A 16,526-nucleotide genomic window follows, 5' to 3' on the forward strand; every position below is an offset into this window, starting at 1 on the left:
TAACATAATTATTTTACTCTGTGGTTGGATCGCTGTTTGTTTTTTTTAGTTTCCAAATTCCAACAGAACCAGAAAAGTCTATAATCGATTGGAAAACGTTTCATGGAATAATGCCTTGTATTATACTTTTATACTTTATATAATTCAAGTAAATAAAAATTATTATTAATGTATATTAACAGCCCCAATTAGAATAAATAACTTATAATATTATATTTTTATAAGTTATTTATTATAAATAACTTATAATGTGAACTTTCCAGTCTTTCATCTTTGTACTAGTTTAGTACAATTAATTGCAGAAAATGAGTTGAAAAATATATTTTATAATTAGTTTTATTAAAATGCATTATATGATAAGATGACGTCAGACAAAGAAATATGGAAGACGACATGCTATGCCAACCTCAAATAAAATTGGGATAAGGGCAGGAGAATGATTTGGAGAATGATATTAAGATAAATATTGCATTAATCATTTCGATCCGCTATGAGCTTTCTATACATTTGCAGACGATGATAATTAAGTGAATTTTCTTGAAAATAAATTATTTTTCTTTGTGATACTAGAATAGGCATCGGAATTGCATTAACCCGTGCTATCGCAAAAACCGACTAAGGATTTCTTTGTTAAGCGCTACAAATCAAGAATGTCATTGCGCAAAGATCCAACCTACTAGCATAATTTTCAAGGTTGGTTAGCGCTAGGCAAATACAAATTAATTATATAGTACATAAGAATATGAAAACATAAGAATACTCGTAATCTATCAATTCAACTTACCTCACGTCGACTACTACAGTCTTTAAAATGTATACATTAATTTCATGTACAAAAACATAAGCATAAAATATTAAGAAAACATGCGGTATCTATCTTAAGAAAATTAATAATTTCTAAAAAAATATTTTTTGAATTTGAAATGTAGTTTATTGTTGGCAATGTTGTATTTATGTCACTTAAATAATATCTTTGACATCTAAGTTTGATGATAGAACAGTGAACATTGGCAATTGGCATTTGGCATTAGGCGACTGGCGTTCGACTACGGATTTAATCATATCACAATTTAAATCTCAGTCAGTTATATAAATTCTAAAAAGATATTGATGAAATAAGTGCTGTTTCTCACTATCGTGTATTTTATAAATAAATAAATATTTTGTCAAATTTTATTATGTTTAATTTTTATACACCGTGTATTGTTTTTATTTATCGTGACGGGCATTTGGGAAAACACACTGTGCAGAAGTATTGTATACGAATGAAAAGCAAAGATTAAGACTTTGTCACCGTTAAAAGTAATATAAAATGTAATAATAAAATATTATTTTGCAGATATTTAAATGATCTTCATTATACCGTAATATCATTGATTATACTATATAGTTTATCAAATCATAATGAAAAGTAGTTATTATTGTTTTAGATTTATGGTAATTTGAATTATACGAACCTATTATTTATTTTTAAATTAATTATCTATATTGATTTGTGAACACAAACAATTAAGATCTATGTTTATTATACATATAATTGTTATAAAGATTAAAATACAATTTCAAAAATATGATTACACTAAATGAATCTGATAACAATATCTCATCCTAATCAATAACACATTTGAATGGCCTTCATTATAGCAGACTTAAGAATTTATTTTAGAAATTTAAAATTTGGATAGTATCCAATTTTTATTCTTGAGCACTTCCGAAGTCCAGTTATAAAATGGTTTTCATTGGGAACATTACTACACTGTAAAAGATTTCCTATTAGAAGGTATTAATATTGACTAAAAATTAATTAAGGTTTAAAAAAAAATCTGTATATATTATAACATTTCAGATGCCAGAATATACAGTGACATCAGAAATATATGAGGAGTTCGATTATAAGACTGATATAAAAGCAAGTAAAAATGGCCGTAAGTGTACTTAAATTTTCAAGACAAATATATACTTAAAAAAATTCTATCTTATCTAAATAATAATTAATATATAGCTTAATTAGTTATACAAAGCATTCATAATTCCAATAATTATTATTTACACAAAATGCATGAGTCAATTAACAAATGTTAAAAAATTGAATATTGTTACACCCATTATTATCAGTGTTGCACATCATTTTAGATGTTATATCTGAGTTCCCATTTTTGTTGCCACGAGGCAACAATCAAATTCAGTTTGACAAGGATGATGATTTGGATGTAGAAAGACCACTAAAAGAAGTAATCAAAATTGGTAAGCTTAATATTTTTCATTTATGCCTTTTAATTATAATTATAAAAATTGTAGTACACCAAAGATTAAGTTACAAACTACAAGAATTACTTTTAATTTTTACATGTAGACATAATTTATATATGTATATAGGATTTTTGTCAGTGGTATTGTTTAATTTACTTTTAATTTATTTTTTTTATCTATATTGTATGTCCTCCTGACTGCTTTTATCGACCATCAAAAATGGAGACAGCCCAAATGTGCACGATATGATAGCGCACATTAAATTTTAGTCTCCCTCATTCTCATGATCCGACGGAAGCGCCAATCCGATAAGACCGGAAAGAGTTTAAGTGCTTTCTGTAGCTCGAGAGCGTTAAGAGTACCCACTTCCAAATTTCTTGTTGCAACCGAGAATATCTCGACAGATTTTTTCCTTAAATGCAGTTAGCTACTACAGTCTAGGCTCTAGACATACGAGGCAGTATTGAGTATTTCATAAAAAAAATTGTATGATATAATTTATGATGAGTAATAAATGTATAAAATGTATAAAAAAAACTTAATCGTAAAAAATTTGGTATTTCTGTTTGTATTCAAATTTGGCGACATGCGATTCTGGCAGTGTGTGATTTTTTAAATGTTTATTTTTTTGCTATCAGAACACAGTTCAAAAACTAAGATATCATTAGTTGGTTTACAAGTGTGGAGAGGGGCATTCTTGCTGGGAGATTTACTTATACACTTAGGACAAACTGGTCAACTAAGTGGCAAAACTTTGTTAGAACTTGGTGCTGGTACAGGTTTAACAAGCTTTGTAGCTGCTATGTTCGCGAAGAAAGTTGTTTGTACGGGTGAGTGTGGTTTATTAACATTTATACAGCTAGGCTAGGCTAGAATTTTATCCAACATACGCAAGTTTCCTAACGATGTTTTCCTTCGCAGTTTGCTGACCCCCATGAAATGGGGCTTTCCATATTTAAATCCGCAATCATTGGTTATCGGTTTTTTATAATGTATGTTAAATTTTAAGACGATGAAAAGAATAAACGTGAGGAAACCTGCAAAAAAGAAACAGTCTACTTAATGCACACACTATTAATACACATTTCGTGGTAGTTTAGACCCACGAAATTAACTGGCACCAGCATAGTAAATATCATATGGTGACTAATATATAACACTAATGTTCGTACTTACTCGTAACAGAAATTGAACACAAATAACGCTGCCGCTACACCAGACCACTCATAAGTTTAAAGACCATGAAATAAATATAATTTTTTTTAGTATTATTTACAACTTTTTGGTTTAGAATGTTATAAGAAATCAAAACTTTAATTTTGTTACAGATATTGATTTAGGAGGTATTCTAGATCTCATTAAATTGAATGCAAAATATAATTCAAAGCTAATAAAATCGCAGTTTAAAGTGATGCCATTAGATTTTACAAAGTTAGATTGGAACCGACCTTTATTGGATGAAATTAAGGGAACTGATATAGTAATAGCAGCGGATGGTAAGATTTCTTTCCTATTTTTTATAAAAAATACGTCTGATAATTTTAATGCCGCCTCAGTGCTTAAGATACATAAGGCTTAATATTATGTTATAATAATGTACCTATAATATTCATCCAACAAAAAACATGCCATTATTAAAGATCATTTTTTTTTCTCCTCAATTGTTTTCCTCTAAACAAGTCCTTGAGTTTATACTAAAAAGTATATTTGATTGCAACTACGTCTTAATTAGTATTAACGCAGAAGGTCGCAGGTTCGATCCTGATACAACACAAACAAAGTGAAATTGTATGTCAATAATATGAAAAACCCGTCAAAGGCTATTTATGTGTTTTTGTTTACTTTACAAATATCCATGACATATGACGCTGGAGACGATTGTTTAATTCCCATTAATACTTAATTAATTGATTCATAATAATATATAAAAATATGTTTATATTTTATAGTGATCTACGACGATGACCTGACTGCCGCTTTTATATCCACTGTCCAGAAAATACTCAACACAAACCCGCCAAAAACCTTATACATGGTGTTAGAGAAGCGTTATGTCTTCACTATAGAGCACATGGACTCCGTTGCGCCTTGCTACGAAACATTCCTCACACTTCTGGATAAAGTAAAGACAGACTCTCATTCCAACTGGATATTGGAACAACTACCTCTTGACTTTCCTAAATATTTTACGTACGATCGTGTAAAAGACCTTATTTTGTGGAAAATCACTTCGAATCAAAATATTTAAAAATACTGTGATAATATATAATTTTTAAACTTTAATGGGCTATTATTTATTTTGACTTTATACGCTTTAAATTCACATTCCTTTTTTAAATTAGGAACAACTTAATTGCGATATGAAAAAAATATTATTCATATTCAAACGGATCATAATACCCACCGAACTGAAGCAACAGAAAAAGAAAATCTTATAGGTAAACAACTAATAATAATAAGTTAACATAATATTAGGTCGTTACATATGAAATAAGTGTTTTGTCGTACCGACCACATTGATCTCTTTGCTTATGGTTAAGACCCAGCCAAATCCTGCCCTAAACTAATTGACTCAGAAAAAGTTACTTGTGAGTGTTTGGATTGTACTAGCGCCGGTGTCGTTCATAATTGCTTAGATAAAGATAACCAAAGGTAATACTTTGATTAATTAAAAATATTTTACAAAAAAAAAAAACTTTATATTCCTCTCGTACAAAACGTCAATTTCATATGTAAGGTCCTAATATATTCATCCAACGTCTCAAGAACTGTTGACCACTAGTGATGCCTTACGGAGTAAGTACGGGTAAACTCATCCCGCAAATATTTGATGAGGATGACCGGCATCCTTACCAAATATGCGACGAAAAAGCTACAATTTCAGGATAGCGTATCCCATGCAGTGTTTGCAATATCGCATCACACGAAAAATATTTTATATCGACGACAGTAAATACGCGATAGGAACACTGGTGAAGAGAGCATAAATGGTAAATATCAAAAAGATCTTGGATTACACCCTTAAAATGGCGAATTTATAGTTGAGATGATCCGATTTGACCAGGCTGGCCGAATACTATCCAGGCAAAGGCAAAGGAATCCAGAACCCGACACATTCCGAGTCAATAAAGATGTCTGGAATCTATGACTTCTATGTATATTTCATATCCTAAAACTTCAATGGTGATGCTGTCTGGTATAACAAAATACAAATTAAAAATATATGTGTATATACAAATTAGAATTGAACAAAATTAAAAAACAAAGAACTAATAGGTACCTACTGGCTAAAATCAGGTCACTTCCATTTTAGTAAAAAGGTTATGACACTATTTTTAGCACGTGAAATTAAAAGATTAAGGCACGTTTTTTTTAAAAATTATAATCTTAATAATGTATTGAAATAAATAATCATTAAAAAACTATTTTATAATTTCGAAGTACAAAATAAAATAAGCATTTAACAATATCATCCAATAACTTACTAGTATATTTTTTTCAACAATTATTTTAAATATAACGCGCATTCATTCTCATCCTTATTTATATTCTGAGTGGAAATTACTTTTGAGTGGGCCACAGCTCGTTATATTTTGTAAGAAAAGTTTTTCGTAGTTCCGAATTCCTAGCCTGTTGATCCTTTTCTTTGCTTAGAGTTTCAATGCTCTGCCCAACGCAGAGGTCGCCAGTAAAATGAATAATTACCACTTGAGTGTTGAATGAAACATTTTTATCTGGGATTTGTTTCGTATAACTAATCTGTGGTCCGAAATCCAATGCGAATGTTAAGGACAAATCATCTGTTCAAAAATAAATATATATTAATTATAGTCCGTTGATATGGCTGTTAAGATGATTGATTAAGATAGCCATGTTAAGATTTATCGAAACCAAAATGGTAAATACCCTGGTTGGTATCCCGTACCTACAGCTTGCAAGTTATTGGCATGTCCAGGTACATTTTTTAACAACAACACTGTTTGACTTCTTTAAAATATGTTAACAATTCCACATTAAGCAACTAAAAAACACCTAAAAAAATTTAAATTACCAGCGTTTTCTTGGTTTTCTGGGTCCTGTAACGACGAATCTCCCGTGCACTCTGGTACGCAGCGACCGTCTTTGAGGATTCCGCGCATTGTAGTCAGTTTACTAATTGCTTTCTCATTCATTTTGTTCATCTGTTCGCTTTTGTGCTTGTCAATATTCCTGAGAAATTTTTTCATCTGAAAATAACGGTTCATTTTAAAATATATTTAAGCTTTGCATTTTTATATTTAACATATTTTCAGTAATTTTATAACTTTAAGAAACTATCATACCAGATATTAAAATAACTTACAGTTTTCGACATTTTTTTGGGTGGATCTTGATAGGACATTTTAGGCTCACCGGGATTACTACCCGTAACATATAACGTATTTTTTGGTATGTTAAAATCTGAATGTACAGAAGATTGAGCTTCCACTGCCTCCTTTGTCCGATTTGGTGCAGTAGAAGATTTACTATTGGTGGGCATGTAGGGAGTGTTCGTTGCATCTTGTGGCAGCGTTTTGTTTGGACCTTTCTTGTGATGTCTCTTCCTACGCACAGGGGATTCGTCGTTCGACAGACTTTCATCAGAGGTTGAGGGAAATACTTCGTTTAAGGTGAGCACTTCAACATTGCATTCATCTATATTAGCTGGATTCTGTATTCCTGCCACCTGACAGAGCTGATCGGTCGAGTGAATGCTAATAAATGATTTTTGACCGCCGCATAGATTCGATTCTTCCGATGAACCAGACAGCTTTTTTGACACAGTCACTTGAAAAAAACCCGGTAAAGCATTATATCATAAAAATAAAACAGATGCATGGTGAAACGGTAATCTATATCATGAAATCTGAACCTGGCACTCACCAGCATAAGAACAGCTTTCAGTTTGGTCACAACTTAATAATTCACCTGAAAATAAAAGAGTTTATAAAACAAAATAACGAAACGAAGATATTTGTTCTAATTATTTTTATACCTTCATTATCTTCGATCTTTTGTGTATCTAATCTACTTTTGTTCGTTAATTTGTGAGCATTCTTTGAATTTGACATATTTAAACAATAAATTTCAATTTGTGCTTGTCAAATGGCTTCCCATTTTTATTTTCATTATCGCTGACAATTCTATTTTTAATAATTTTATTTATTAGTATTGTGATCAGTTGTTGGTGTCACCTTTTTATTAAATGGTCTTGTCTATGATTCGTTATATCAGTATAGCATCATTAGCAAAAATAAGAATTTCACAATTAAAGCTGATTTTGTGCACTTGTGTCTAAATAGATACCCACATTTTCCAGCAAAAAATCGTACTCTTATGTTTGCATCTCAAAGTGCAGTAGATTACTTACTTGAAGTTTCGCGATCATCTCTGAGGAATTGTTTATTTATACAATTCCTCAGAGTGTATGTGCCGGATAAAAATCTGCCATTAGTTTGCCCAAACTGTTTTAGAGAAGCATGTTGGAAAGTAAACCAGTGGAATATTGACAAGTAACTGCATAACTTTTTTGTTGCAATTTTTAAAACTATTATATAACTTATTTATAATAAATATAGAATTGGTAATATTAAAACAAATATTTACTGAAAATAATCATTATATTTCATTTCATAAGTACAAATAATTACTGAAATTACTCAAATGTTACAAAAATAACAAAATAGTTTTCATATCATCAATCATTGCAATATGGAAATACATTAAATAGTTAATAACGTAAACACACAACTAATACTATTGTAAAAAAGTGCTGCTACTCGACAATCACATTACATTCACCCGAGACCATGATTGAGAAAAATATAAGGCAATATTGCATTGCAGTCTTTAATGTTTCTTGGAAGTGCTTCGAATCCAGTATTTGAACAACGGCTAGCGACACGAGACGCTTCATTAATAATTTACTATCTAATAAGACCCTTTTTAATCTATATTTTACTTCATTGAAAAGTTCAACTGTTTATTGCTATTCTGAGATTTTCCTAATGACTATGTTAATAAAAATTGGTACCACAGCAACAGTTTATCGTTAATTCCGGAAGATTTGCAACGCATTAAGTTACCTTATTTTGTATATTATTGCAATCAATTCGTTACGTTTATTTATGTATGTCCTTATAACACTGGGAGCGCAATTTGTAGTCTTTATTTTCCATCAGTCTATTGATTAGAAATTATTACAGTATTCTATATTATGTATCATAGAAGTGTCTAGTATTTGTTGTAAATAACAAAATAATACATAGCTTTTAAGAGAGGAGATCCAAGATCGGCAAAATAATATGTCATAATTTAAACTTATATATTGACATCCATTTAATGGACTGGTATCTAAAACTTATAATTAACGGCAGTACCCAAAGAATAACTAGTCAATTAATGACAATAACAGGTTCGTTTTAAACCTAAATTGATATGGCGCCAATGATAAAACAATATTGAACTGCGAGACTAAATAACGATTGGTCTCTGAACAGAATAGGTGTCCGAAATTCCTGAAAATAATATCACTTCCAGGTTGTACTAAAAGCCTCGAATACGGAGACCAGTTCTTGATCCGATAAAATACTGAACATTCGCTATACGGAGCTCTTTCTCTCCGATATCGACGACCGTTTGCGACTCTGTATACTGCCGGATGACATTTTCCGCTTACTGTCGCCGTTGCTCGGCCCGGGACTGGCCGATTTGGTAAAATTAGAACTAGTGCTCGCCATTCTATTGGCGTTCTGGAGGTTCGAGGTTTTTCGTCTGACCGATGGGGAGGCTTCGACGTTGTTTAACTTCACGGATGTGGTCGGAGGTTTTTGTTCTATGATCACAGGTTGTTGGTACTTTCCCACGGCGTTCCAATGTTCTCTCTGCGCTTTTAGGGAATCGCGCATCTTTTCTTTGGCCTCGGCATTATCCGCTAACATTTGGTTGAGCATTTGCACAGTTTGGTAGAGCGCGACCGGACTGAGCAGTCCGAAGTCGTGCAATGAGCACATGTGGAGTATGAAGTTTCTGTACAGATTCTTTTCGAGTAGTTCTTTCCCTTTCATTTGCAAGAACATTTGGCAAGCTAGCGGTATCTGACAGTCTCCGACGTAATTGTACTTCATTACGTGCAAATTCCACATCTTCATTAACTCCTTTTCACCCTCGTTAACGTCCGTGAACTCGTCGATCATCATCATGGTCTTCTGTTGAAGCCACAGCGGGTCAGTTTCACTCTCCGAGTCGATGTCTAGTTCATTCGGGTAGACTGGAAGACAGGTGATCGTGTGATGGTATAATCTGAAAAACAAGTAGCGAAATAGCTAGGATGAGACAAGGCGGTATAATCGTGACAACAATATTAGCTTACTTTTAATTCGGTAATTATATTATTGATGATAGTTATAAACGTCAACTCAGGTGAGTTTATCAGTTACACTTTTATTTGTTATTACAATGCGCAAGAGACGTAACATCCTTGTCTCTAGTACAGAAGAGATTCTAACAATACCAATATCTAAATACTATGTATATCACGGGAGTTTATTAATCCCTTGAATTAATTAATCCATCGTAGGTACTGCAACTGGAAAGCGTTTGAGAAGGTCGGAGAAATAATAATTAGCTTTGAAACTGGACCATATAGATAACGTAATAGATAAAACGTTTTCTAGTCAGGTATATCATATATATTTGTATTTTACTGATATATTGCCGAACCGGGGGGAGCTTTACTCGTACGGCTGTGTAAAGTGATGATTCAAAAGTGGTCGCGAAAGCCTAGTCGAACAGAGCAGACAGAGAGACTGGGCTCGGGCGCTCACCGGTTGTGGCCCGTGAGGTAGGGGCGCTGCGCGTCGGCCGCGTCGGCGTCGTCCAGCTCCAGGAACTCGGCGAGGCTGAGGCGCGTGGCGCGGCGGCGCGCGCGCGGGCGCCACACCAGCAGGTGCGTGAGGCACGCGCGCCGCGTGGGGCCGGCGCGGGGCCCGCCCGCCGCGCGCCCGCCCGCCGCCACCAGGTCGTGCGGGCTGCCCGTGTACGAGCCGTCGTACAGCTCGTTGATGGACACGTCGATGCGCGCGCCGCCCGGGATCGGCTGCGTACCGCGCGCGGTCAGTGCCATTCGAGGGGATAACGATATATGTGGGGTGTATAGTCCAATTATAATTATATTATTAATTATGCTGTTTTAAAACTTGACACCTAGAGTAAATAAATTATAGACAAATATCACTGCATTAGCGTTAGCAGCCTGTAAATTTTCCCACTGCTGGGCTAAAGGCCTCCTCTCCCTTTGAGGAGAAGGTTTGGAGCATATTCCACCACGCTGCTCTAATGCGGGTTGGCGGAATATACATGTGGCAGAATTTTGTTGAAATTGTCACGATGTTTTCCTTCACCGCCGAGCACGAGATGAATTATAAACACAAATTGAGCACATGAAAATTCAGTGGTGCCTGCCTGGGTTTGAACCCGAAATCATCGGTTAAGATGAACGCGTTCTAACCACTAGGCCATCTCGGATCTAAAATATCACTGACAGAAATGAAATTGTTAAAATTAATTTATAAAATAATAATTAGAGGCCCCCACTCGAGGCTTCGAGACCTTTCGCTCCGGCCGTGGCTATGTCCTAGTCGTTACCGTTTCTACAGCAGATGTGAGCGAGCGATACGAGACATGCACTATTAAGCGGGGTATTAATAAATATTAGATGGAGCTTAAATTAAAAAACCTAAAGTTAGTAACTTACGAAATACGTAAAATTAAATCGCGAGTGACACAGTTTCAGATGTTTGAGCAATGAGTAGAGAGTGCCACAATCTAGTGAACACCACGGACAGTGTAAGTCGTCACATGCCTCCGTCTGCTGCCTTGAGTTATTGTTGTATAGGAACTGATAGATGATCTGCTGACGTTTTGAGTCGCCGTCGTTTGTCTCCGTTTTTAATTTTTCGCCTGTGAAATAATAACATGTAAAATCTCCACAATTTTTTTTTATGGCATAGGTTTGCGGACGAGCATATGGGCCACCTGATCGTAAGTGATCATAGACAATGGCGCTGCAAGAAATATTAACCATTCCTTACGTCGCCAACGAGCAACTAACCTTGGGAACTAAGATATTATGTCCATTGTGTCTGTAGTAATACTGGCTCAGTCACCCTTCAAACCGGAACACAAAAATACTGATTACTGGTTTTGGCGGTAGAATATCTGATAAGTGGGTGGTAACCCAGGCGGGCTTGTACAAAGCCCTACCACCCAGTAAAAACAAAATTCCTAGCTTAAATTAAATTTAACTTCGAACTTAAGAAAAGTAAATAGAAAAATATTGATTACCATTTTTGATTTCACTTATAGAACATTTTTGTGAAGAAAGTTTTTCTTTCGTAGAACATGGTTCTTTCTTTATACCATTAGCTTCTCCGGCTTGTTGATAGAGTTTAGGTCGGTTCACTAAGCCATTTGTTGGCTCTTGACTCCAGCTTAGTTTTAGTTTTAAGAGTGGTCTCACTTTGAATATATTGAATGGGTTTGATTCTGAATGAACGTCATTTTCCTAAAAAATAATAATTTAGACTTATTATATGTATGTCTTATACATATATATACATAAATGTCGCTAATTTTGGTTCTTATTTTGAAATGTAAAATATAAAATTATTTAATATTTCTCAATAGACCAATTTCATTCAATTTATAACGTGAACAAATACTAACATTAGGAATTGTTTCCCACTGAGCCATTAGTGCTTTATGTGGAGACCTCGCGATGGTGGCACTCCTACCACCGGGAGTGACGTCATGTAATACTAGGTCATACTCCCCATTAGTAAGAAGACAGCGATTATGTTTGTCATAGACAATGAGTTCACTGCCATAGAGCTTGCTCCATTTATTATCCATGCTTGGCGAGTTTAGGTCTGTCGATGATTTAAGACGTTTTGTCAGCGGTTCTGAAATTAAGGATAATATTATTACGAGAAAAGAAGCATGCATGAGAATATTCTTTATAATTATGCCCTCATGATTACGGCGGAGGGATTTAAATCATTGTTAAAGGGAGATTAACTAATGGTGCAGAAAATATTATAGAAAGTTATTACCTTTAGTTTTTATTTCATATTTGAATACTCAATCTTATATTAGTAATGATAAGCCCTTCCTACATTTCCACAATGCCTTTCGACTAGACTAACCCAAGAGGTTTTCCCTCATTTTATCATACATTGTATTTACTCATTCTATCATATCTACAATTTGCGAACATGATAATAATCTAACATTTAAATCTTTGTGATATCTAATAGCCTAATGAAAAGTTATAGCAACTTGACATAAAAGAAAAATGAATTTAATACTTTTTTAACGAATTACAAAAAATCTAAAAATACATAAGTGCAAAATATATTCCAATATAAGTTGACTAGCCCAATAATGGCTCTATGAGACAAATTACGTGTAAAACAGTATAAAATATTACAATAGTCAACTATCAAAGGAACTGTAAACATGCCATTTAGCATCTCTAATCTATACCCACACTCCCTGCTCTTGTTGTATATTACTCGATTTATGTTTGACCGACAAACTTAGATAAGGCATATTGTGACATATTTTTTGAAGTTACTCTTTCATACTATAAGCAAAAAAAATCCATCCTTTTATCTCAAATTGATACTAGTCACTAGTACCGCAGCACTCACTCAGTTAGCCTTGTCACTCGTCCAAACACGAATCAGAACCTTTGGATGCTTGTTCGAGAGTTGTATGTTGAGCAAATTGGTTACAAATTTGTGTTGCAGTTGCTTTATAAATTGTGCATAATCGATTTAGGGTTTTGGCATTAATTGAATCTATTCAAATATTATTTAAGTACTGCTATATGAACTCTGTGTTACCAGATCAACTTTTGTGTTATAAGCACAAGTTAGAAGTACACAGTTATACATACAAGTTAAACAATGTTTACAATAATACAAAGCTGGTAATTTTTAAAATCTAAATGAGCAATGAGCTCACAAATTTTAATTAAAATGTCAAAATTCTCTTCAAATAACACTCAAATATTGGGACAATATTTTTGTCATTTTGTGATATTATTTGCTATTAAATATATTATTTCATTTTTTTCAATGAATAAAGTCAATACAAATGTTTGTGATAAATTTTATTTATATATATATATATATATATATAGCTTATTTGCTTATAATGTTGTGGCAAATATAATATATGCTAGTTGTATGTATACTCACCATCACTTTCACCATTTGTAATTTCTGTAGAACTTGCTCCATTGGTGTTTGCAGATGCTTTAGTGACTGTGACCCTTAGCATTAGCATATAAGACTTAACATTAGGTCCCTGGGAGGGACTGAAGGTATCACTTGAAATGCTGACTGCTGAAGCCATTGCTGGAGGTTCTGATGTTGAAGGGTTAAGAGGAACTGAACAACTGCCAACCTAAAATGTTTAAATAAGACTCAGGCATTCATTGGTACTGGTATTGCTTAAGCTTAAGAAACAAATATAAGTACTGTTCCAGACAATAGCATATTTATGCCACACATAAAATGGTAATCTTTAATGTTCTATCTTTGTTAAATTAAAAATAAAGAGTGAATTATATAGTAAATCGTTTAAAATAAGATACTGTTTTCAAATTCATCAATTTATAATCAATCAGCTTGTTATTTTTCATGAAACACTTACTGAAACCTCCACAATGGCTGAAGAGCTCTCCTTTCTCTTTTTGTGACATATCTTTAATAATAAAGTTTCTACTTTAACTTGGAAATCTCTGGGATCGTCTAAGCTTTTGTCGTAAAATCCCAAAAACGTTAAAGTCATGTAACCTCCTAAGCTATTGGGCTGCAGCTCAGTACTCTTTTTCACGGTTATCTTTTCCAGTAAAGAATCAACTTTAAAACCGATGCGACCTTTATTACTTCTTGACATTCGACGCTTCATGTAGGACAACGTCCTGTTTAAGAAAATAGGCTGTAAATCAAAATAAAGCACTTTGAATAAACACTAGCTAAATCGTTTATTTACACAATCACTGAAACTTAATACGAACCGATAACATATTTCTCGTCCGTAAAAATCTGTATATTTGTGTTGGTTCTGAAATAAGAATATAATTTGAATATTTTTTTTATAATTACAAATTATCCTTGTGAGAGCGCGTCTTATCATCACTCATAATCACAACTTACTTTCGAAAGCTTGTAAGAATAACTCATGGTCAGCCTGTAAGTGATCGATTTTAGAGTTTTTGTTTGTTTCACTATCTTTATCACGCTTCTTTGGGGGCATTTTAGGTTTCACCTAGCCAACTTAGTACTGAAACCGCCAAGTTCATCAGTTCGTTGACTTGACAGCGTCAGGTCAAACCATAGACGATAAATAACTTATGCACGCTGATCACTAACGCTTTGTACCTTCGCTTTTAGTTGATTTTATTCATAAAATTTCTGCACGAAATTTTATAAATATGCTTAATCTCTTATTTAAAAACTTTCATTATTATTTTTTTAAATAAAGAATAAATCAAATATTTTTAGTAATTTTACTATTATAGTAAACGCCTGTCTAGTGTGTACATCTAGCTTAATATACGAAAAACAAGATTTGATTGATAAACGAGTGACAATTAAAAAGACAGACATCGTTTTTTATAATTCTTTATTTTGACATAATATTCAAATAATAGTTTTGCTTTTGCGCAAATGTTTATAAAACTTTTACAAATATAATGAAACAATGCAAAAAGTTACTTATGAGAAAAGTAATATACAAAAAAAGTTAAAATGTTTACAAAAAAGTGTGTTGGAGAGGGGCCTAGATCGAGCTTTAATTGGAAAATATAGTAATATTTGTAATGTAAATAAGAATTCGAGTGTAGGATTCAAAGGTGCAATTTTATCAATAGGTATAGCTTTTATATCAGCAGCTTTAGTGGGGTTGGCGGTTGAATATTTATTAAGTGCAAGATGTCTATTACCTATTAATCACTTGGTGTGGGAAGCGACGCGGCCTCTCGCCGATTGTAACTATTGTGCGAATGTTACGAAACCCATTATATTGCAGAATATTACTCGACGAATTTTTAGGGTAGGGAATAACGTTGTAAATATTGCAATTAAAAATCTATTTAACTTACAACCACAATATATATTATTCTTATTTTTCAGAACTATGCTTATTCGTCCAAACCTATTATTGTAAAAAATGCAATAAAACATTGGAGAGCTTCTAAAGAGCTAAATTTTAAAATGTTCAAAAGGCTGTATGAAGAAATTTCTGGTAGCTATGAAAGTTTAGATGAAGGTTGTCAGTTTCTTAATTTTAGAACAAATTTATTTACTCTGAAAGAAGTCTTCGAGATGCCAGCTGCCAGAGTTAGAAATGAGCCAGGGCAAGAGCCCTGGTATGTAGGATGGTTCGTATAATATGACAGAACATATTAACTGCCAATAAATGGTTATATACCACACTTAATTAAATAATTATTTTGTAGGGGCAATTGTCATCCAGATATATTAAATGAAGTAAGAAAGTTCTACAGTGTCCCAGAATTTCTTCCAGAGGATGCCGAGTATCCAGCAACTGAAAATATATTTTTTGGATATGAAACAGGAGCTGTTATGCATGTAAATACATTAAAAACAATCAACATTTCAAATGATTATATGATATTTACTGTTTATTTTTTATAAACTATGCTTATCATTTCAGTTAGACTATATCCCGAGACTTATGTGGCAAGGCCAAGTGAAAGGCAATAAGACTTGGTTTGTAGTTCCAGTTCCAGAATGTGAACATATTTGCAATAAATTTCAATACTATGTTGAGCCAGGGGATGTAGGTACGTAAACAAAATACCTTTTTAGCTAAATGTAACATGAATATATTGATGATATAATTTGAAAGTTATCATAATTGATTTAATTAAAAATTAATATAAAAAAATTTTTTTGCAGTGCTACTGGATACTCGTCTTTGGTACCATGCCACAAGAATCCCTAGAGGCCAATTTTCACTGACCATTCAATCCGAGTATGGTTGAAATTACAATTACAAATGCTTTAGTACAAAACAGTATTATTTACATATCGAGATGCCAAAGTTAAAAATTCCTTTTACACTTTTTGTATGTGCCATTTTATTCTTGTGTGACTATTTATCATTAGCTTTAAGCATACTAATTTATTATAATAATGTCATATTTATTTATTGATTAAACT

At 33.1% G+C, this 16,526-nt stretch overlaps 4 protein-coding genes across 7 annotated transcripts; 2 read left to right on the forward strand and 2 right to left on the reverse strand.

Moving 5' to 3' along the window:
* The first annotated feature begins 1,036 nt into the window (after window positions 1–1,036).
* LOC125069324 (methyltransferase-like protein 22) lies at window positions 1,037–4,503 on the forward strand. Of its 3 annotated transcripts, none has more exons than XM_047678778.1 (6): window positions 1,037–1,314; window positions 1,847–1,925; window positions 2,134–2,244; window positions 2,889–3,080; window positions 3,579–3,746; window positions 4,200–4,503. In XM_047678778.1, the coding sequence occupies exons 2-6, from the start codon at window positions 1,847–1,849 to the stop codon at window positions 4,496–4,498; spliced, it is 849 nt and encodes a 282-aa protein (XP_047534734.1). In that variant the 5' UTR covers window positions 1,037–1,314; the 3' UTR covers window positions 4,499–4,503. The 3 variants fall into 3 exon arrangements, with proteins under 3 accessions (XP_047534734.1, XP_047534736.1, XP_047534733.1); XM_047678780.1 differs by having other exon boundaries at window positions 1,037–1,302; XM_047678777.1 differs by lacking the exon at window positions 1,037–1,314 and adding an exon at window positions 1,722–1,780.
* A 1,190-nt stretch (window positions 4,504–5,693) lies between these two features.
* On the reverse strand, window positions 5,694–7,379 carry LOC125069366. The gene is made up of 5 exons (XM_047678838.1): window positions 7,265–7,379; window positions 7,153–7,197; window positions 6,593–7,056; window positions 6,302–6,476; window positions 5,694–6,050 (listed from the first exon to the last, which is right to left on the reverse strand). Exons 1-5 carry the CDS (start codon window positions 7,338–7,340, stop codon window positions 5,812–5,814), a joined length of 999 nt encoding a protein of 332 aa, XP_047534794.1. The 5' UTR covers window positions 7,341–7,379; the 3' UTR covers window positions 5,694–5,811.
* A 672-nt stretch (window positions 7,380–8,051) lies between these two features.
* On the reverse strand, window positions 8,052–14,635 carry LOC125069477 (polycomb protein suz12-B). Its single transcript, XM_047678980.1, has 9 exons — window positions 14,496–14,635; window positions 14,357–14,403; window positions 13,990–14,277; window positions 13,533–13,740; window positions 11,995–12,230; window positions 11,614–11,833; window positions 11,024–11,229; window positions 10,095–10,366; window positions 8,052–9,570 (listed from the first exon to the last, which is right to left on the reverse strand). Exons 1-9 carry the CDS (start codon window positions 14,593–14,595, stop codon window positions 8,871–8,873), a joined length of 2,277 nt encoding a protein of 758 aa, XP_047534936.1. The 5' UTR covers window positions 14,596–14,635; the 3' UTR covers window positions 8,052–8,870.
* A 296-nt stretch (window positions 14,636–14,931) lies between these two features.
* Window positions 14,932–16,497, forward strand: LOC125069434. Of its 2 annotated transcripts, none has more exons than XM_047678930.1 (5): window positions 14,932–15,393; window positions 15,474–15,709; window positions 15,800–15,932; window positions 16,018–16,147; window positions 16,263–16,497. In XM_047678930.1, exons 1-5 carry the CDS (start codon window positions 15,043–15,045, stop codon window positions 16,346–16,348), a joined length of 936 nt encoding a protein of 311 aa, XP_047534886.1. In that variant the 5' UTR covers window positions 14,932–15,042; the 3' UTR covers window positions 16,349–16,497. The 2 variants fall into 2 exon arrangements, with proteins under 2 accessions (XP_047534886.1, XP_047534885.1); XM_047678929.1 differs by having other exon boundaries at window positions 15,474–15,721; window positions 16,263–16,483.
* Window positions 16,498–16,526: the final 29 nt, after the last annotated feature.

Source organism: Vanessa atalanta, chromosome 15, assembly GCF_905147765.1.
Source record: "Vanessa atalanta chromosome 15, ilVanAtal1.2, whole genome shotgun sequence".
NCBI lineage: Eukaryota > Metazoa > Arthropoda > Insecta > Lepidoptera > Nymphalidae > Vanessa > Vanessa atalanta.